Source organism: Gekko japonicus, unplaced genomic scaffold, assembly GCF_001447785.1.
Source record: "Gekko japonicus isolate JY-2015 unplaced genomic scaffold, Gekko_japonicus_V1.1 scaffold2450, whole genome shotgun sequence".
In the NCBI taxonomy this organism is placed as follows: domain Eukaryota; kingdom Metazoa; phylum Chordata; class Lepidosauria; order Squamata; family Gekkonidae; genus Gekko; species Gekko japonicus.
Genome location: NW_015161478.1, coordinates 182,687 through 188,371, shown reverse-complemented (window position 1 = coordinate 188,371; position 5,685 = coordinate 182,687). Strand labels below are relative to the sequence as shown.

At 44.0% G+C, this 5,685-nt stretch overlaps 1 protein-coding gene across 1 annotated transcript in view; it reads right to left on the bottom strand.

Moving 5' to 3' along the window:
• Positions 1 to 822: 822 nt before the first annotated feature.
• The window catches only part of LOC107125698 (vomeronasal type-2 receptor 26-like), a 24,744-nt gene continuing 19,881 nt past the window's right edge, over positions 823 to 5,685 (bottom strand). Inside the window, exons 5-6 of the mRNA XM_015429149.1 lie at positions 4,700 to 4,758; positions 823 to 1,742 (exon numbers count right to left, since the gene is read on the bottom strand). Coding sequence (XP_015284635.1) covers positions 823 to 1,742; positions 4,700 to 4,758 — 979 coding nt within the window. The remainder of the gene's footprint in view (positions 1,743 to 4,699; positions 4,759 to 5,685) is intronic.

Here is a 5,685-nt window from a genome sequence, read left to right as displayed (position 1 = left end):
CACCTTATATTACCAATAGAGATTTTAGCTATAAAGATTGGACAAGATGATTGAAATAAGGGAATAAAAGCAGATTATGTAGAGTTTGAAATGAAAAGACGACGTGGTCTTAACAGTCCTGGTTCCCCAAAAATAGTTAAAACATGTAATGGAACATATTGATGTGGCTGTGGAAAGGTGGTTCTGCTCCTAAGTTTGTGGATATTTGTAAATTACATGCATTGTATTGGAATCACCCTAAAGGCTATCAGGATGTGCAACAGCAGAGACTGTAATCTGTATGAAAGACAGTTATATTTATTTAGAGTTTGGGAAAGTATGGTATGTGAAACTTCTATTTAGGTTTATAGCACAGTGGTGGAGATAAAGAAATAAGTTAGAGAGCTAGAAACAGTGGTCAGCAGTATTATTAAAGTATTAGAAAACTTTCTATATGTTATGTAATGAACATACAGCTGCATAGTTGTGATGTTTACCTTTTTCACTAGGAAAAAAACGTGTGTGTGTGTGTGTGTGTGTATATATATAGATGGGTAGGTTGGTAGGTAAGTAGGTAGGGATAGATAGATGGATGGATGGATAAATAGATGGATGGATGGATAAATAGATGGATAGATAGATAGATGATAGATAGATAGATAGATAGATAGATAGATAGATAGATGATGGATGGATGGATGGATGGATGGATGGATGGATGGATGGATGGTTGGTTCTCTTTTGGGGTTTCCAGCTGAATTTTTTTAATGTTCATTCTTCAGTAATGTTAACCACCTGTATGAGGAACTATAATGAACTGAAACTTGAAAAAGCAGAGAATATTCAAACATTTTGGTTCCTGTATTTCTTGTTCCTTAGGAGTTGATCTCTGCTATTGAGATCAGGCTTCAGAAGAATAATGTAGCATTTGGGAAGAAAGATGCAGCCCAGGAGACCAGCGCCAGAGGCCAAGATGGAGAAGACCTCCACGGCCACCATAGACGTCCCTTTAGTGCTCAGGTACGTGGGTACGAAGGAGACCCACACGCTGCAGAAGACCAGCATGCTGAAGGTGATAAACTTGGCTTCATTAAAGCTGTTGGGTAGTTTCCTGGCGAGGAAAGCCACCATGAAGCTGACCAGGGCCAGAAATCCCATGTATCCCAGGACTGTGTAAAACATGATGACTGACCCTTCATTACATTCCACAATGGTCTCTTTGGCCAAGGAGTGGAAGTCCAAGTTGGGGAATGGGGGAGAGGTCCCTAGCCAAAGTGCAGAGGTAATAACCTGGAGGAGGGGACAGGCCAGGACAATGAAGTTTACTCCTTGTCTCCCCAACAGTTCCCTTGCCATGTTTCCGGGCTTAGTGGCCATGAAGGCCACAACCACCATGATAGTTTTTGCCAAGATGGACGAAATGGCAACAGAGAAGATTACAGTAAAAGCAATTTGTCTCAGAAGGCAGGTGAACTTTGTAGGTCGACCAATGAATAGGAAGGAGGAGAGGAAGCAGAGCAGGAGGGAGATGAGGAGGACATAGGTGAGTTTTCTGTTGTTGGCTTTGACAATGGGTGTGTCTCGATATTTAATGACAGTTGCCAGGACTAGGGCTGTGATCAGAGACAGCAAAAGAGCAAGAGAAGCCAAAACAATCCCCAAAATCTCCTGATAGGAAAGGAAGCTTATGTTCTTGGAGATACATTGGTATTTGTTCTTGTTTGGATATTGATCTTCTGAACATGGGACACAATGATCAGCATCTGGAACAAACAACCATGAATTAATTAATTCCAGCACAACACAAAATGTTTGTGTAGTATTCAGTGAGCCCTTATCTAAGGAGATGGAATGACACAGTTGTCCAGCTAGTGGTTCTCATGCTATGGGTCAGAAGCTGCAAGTGGATCACAACTTCTCCCTGGAGGGAGAAGGAGAAACAGGGAATCTGGGACAGGACACTCAGTGGTAAGACTGAGTTTCTTGCTGCATAATATCTGTGAAATATAGCCTGTTGTGCAATAATAATATTATACATTTATAATCGTGCTACATAGAATAGAAACAGGTTCGCTGTTAACTTATGAACGATTCTGACATTCTAACTTGAGGAGGAAGGAAGTAGGATGAAGTTACACTCCAAGTGGGTCCTAAAAAGGACACCTTTGTAGAAGTGGGTCCCTTTTCAAAATCTTTCAGAATGACTAGTGTCAATTTCAAGGTGCAAATTCCCTTTTATGTCCCTCTGTTTCTACTTCTGCAACTTAGTTGAGAAGAATTCTGCATAAGAAATGTGTGATAAAGGCAAACAACTATTTGAAATTCACACCTCAGAGGTTCAAATCTAAACATCAGAAAGACTTTCTAGAAGAGAAAGAATTATCCAGATTATATTCCAAAACTGAATTTAGTGGAGAAGGGAGAAATTCTTTCAAAGTTTGTATTAGAGAATCTTTTCATTATGCAGATTGTGGTTGGCTATCAGTGGTAGTGTCAGGGCTGAACATTGCATGGACCCCAAAAGAAAGCTGTAGCTCTTTGTCTGAGGTATACATGATGATCTAAAGAAGCAGGCATAAATCCGTAACTCCAGAGTCTCAACCTAAGTGATGTTTACAGCCCTTGGGGTATCGATATGTTGAACTACCTGTGTGGTTAGAAATCGTCCCTTCTGGACAAAGTTCACATTCATAACAACAAGGTGGCTCTTGTTCTATAACTTTTCTGCTGTACCCTGGCAAGCAGCTCTCCACACACCTGGAAGAGGGCAGCTTCTAAATGGAAGAAAGAAGAACTGGTGAGATTTCCCAAATGAGTGGGGTTGTTTCCACACCCTGATGACTTTCCAAGGAGCTCTTTAGGGATGGGCATGAACCAGGAAAATGCATTTTGGTTGCTGGTTTGTGGTGTGCCTGTTAGCGAACCACGGACTTCCATGAACTTTTAACCACTTCATGAACTGGTTTGGTTTGTGAGGTCCATGAGGTGATACAATGCCCCCCCCCCCGCTTGCTAGAGACACCAAACTTTCAAGGTATTGCCAGATAACTGTTCAATGTGCCCTCCAAGTCTTGTGAGGATTGGTGAGGACCGGATTTATGACCCATGTTACGACGACGCCCCAAATAAGGTGCCCCAGGAAAGTGCTTGTCATTTCCCCAGTAAGCCCTTTCCTGGGGGCACCTTTTTGAAGGGCCATAACTTGGCCCCCGTGTATCCAATCCTCACCAAACATGGAGGGCAGGCAGAGGAAAGTTATCTGGAGAACCTCTGCACATTTGGAGCCTCTAGCTTGCACAGGATCTGTTCTACACACTCCTGAACCTGCATCTGCCAAATGATCCAGGAGGCTTGGGAGTGTATAGAATGGACCCTGTGCAAGCTAGAGACATCAAAGTCACAGAGGACCTCCCCTGGATGCTCCTCTACATGCCTTCCAAGTTGTTGCTTTGAAGTTATTTAAGTCTGGCTGGAAATGTCTCTGCTCACGAATTGCACTAACCTCCACAAACATTTTGAAAGTTCATACTGGATGACCGGCCATGAACTTGACTTTGTGAACCATGGACTGACCAGAATTTGCCACAAACATTAGTTTGCGCCATCTCTAGAGCTCTCATTCTTGCTGTGAATGCGGAGACACATACATCACAATACAGTAGTTTCCCCCAACAGTTTTATCTTGACTCAACCTGGAATGACTTTCTTTCATTAAAAGACTACTGAAAGGGGTTTTCTTTGGCATGGTGAAATGAATCATCAGTTAAGCAGGATGAGATCTTTCTAGGAAATATACAACCAGTAAAACAGAGCTTCAGGATGAAAAAGTACATTATTCTGGAGACCAATATCTGAACAAAGCTGGCCTTTAGTCAGTTCTATCAGCAAATTTCTCTACTATTACCCAAGAATATTGACTTCTTCCCCACCTGGGTAGCCCAAACAATTGCATCTGTGTTAATGATGAATTCTCTGCCTGGGGGGGCCCTAGGATCCATCCTTCCAACTTTCACTTGAGCTGAAGATTGATTTGGGAAGAAAGCCAAGTTCAGAATGTCATAGCCAGCTGATCTCTTGTCATTTTCACTGAAAAACACTTCCTCACCAGCACTGTTGTTGAACTGAGTGCTCCTCAAAGAGGCAAGGATCTGAAATGAAAGAGATCCTAAGAAAATGATGTAACCAGTTAAGACCACTAGTGTGGCTGGTTGCAGGTTTTGGTGGGCTCTGGGCATAGAGTTCCCAAGATCCCCTTTCCCTCCAACATCAGACCCCCTGGTTATGCACTCCCCTCCATCTGCATGCCAATCACCTGCCTGTATATCTTGCCCCTACCCAGTTGCCAACTCTTCCATTGCCTAAGATCACAGCTGCCTGACCACCGGCAGCCCTTTCCCTGGGAATGGTAGTGTGTGTAGCTGGGAGCATGGGTTGCTAGCAAGAGATTGCTTGGGGGTGAGGGGTTGACAGCAGTGGGTCAGAAACACTGGGCCCTTGCGGCTGCCCCTCCTCAGGCTCCCAACTGGTAGGGGACTAGTCATTTGGACATTCTGTCTTGGCTACCACAAGAAGAGATGATGGCTTCTGTAAGTTGTTTCCTTAATGGAAAAGCCAAGGGTGAATTCTCAGTGGGCACTAATGATGAGGTGACTTCTTTATGTCTCTGAGTTGGGCTTCATCTCTCATGGTAGCTACTACCCATGACACACACTCCATATACTTGGATGGAGGCTGGAAGTAACTGGATTAGTGACAGTGCAGAAGTTTAAGATGGTGGATCTGGTTATCGAGAAAGAAACGGGAATGGGGGATGCATGTTCTCTGCATCTGAGTGGCTTTCCACAGTGCCCAGTGAGGTCCCCTCCTAATTTTGTATCTCTGAATGGGTGTAGTTCTCTCGCTAAGGGATGAGAAGCCAATGCTGATAGCGCTTCAGCTAAGTATGACCTTGCTAGCACAGGCTCAGTAACAGCAATGGGAGTCCAGGTGAATCCATGGATGGATGGCCATTGCTGACATGGCAATCAAGTCAGCCCATGAAATCAACATACTTCTACATGGGTGATCTGGTTTTATTGCACTGTTGATTGGATGTGGTGCATACTGTTCTAATTGCATTCTTTTCACTTGTGTAAGATAGTTTGAGTCTGTCTCGGCTACCACAAGAAAAGATGATGGGTTCTGTAAGTTGTTTCCTTGATGGAAAAGTCAAGGGTGAATTCTCAGTGGGCACTAATGACGAGGTGACTTCTTTATGTCTCTGTGTTGGGCTTCATCTCTCATGGTAGCTACTACCCATGACACACACTCCATATGCTTGGATGGAGGCTGGAAGCAACTGGATTAGTGACAGGGTCTGGTTATCGAGAAAGAAACTGGGGAATGGGGGATGCATGTTCTTTGCATCTGAGTGGCTTTCCATAGTGTCCAGTGAGGTCCCCTCCTAATTTTGTATCTCTGAATGGGTGCAGTTCTCTCGCTATGATGAGAAAGCCTAAGGGATGAGAAGCCAACCCAATGTTGACAGAGCTTCAGCCACGTATGACCTTGCTAGCACAGACTCACTAACAGCAGTGGGAGTCCAGGTGAATCCATGGATGGATGAATGGCCATAGCTGACAGGCTCAGTAACAGCAATGGGAGTCCAGGTGAATCCATGGATGGATGGCCATTGCTGACATGGCAATCAAGTCAGCCCATGAAATC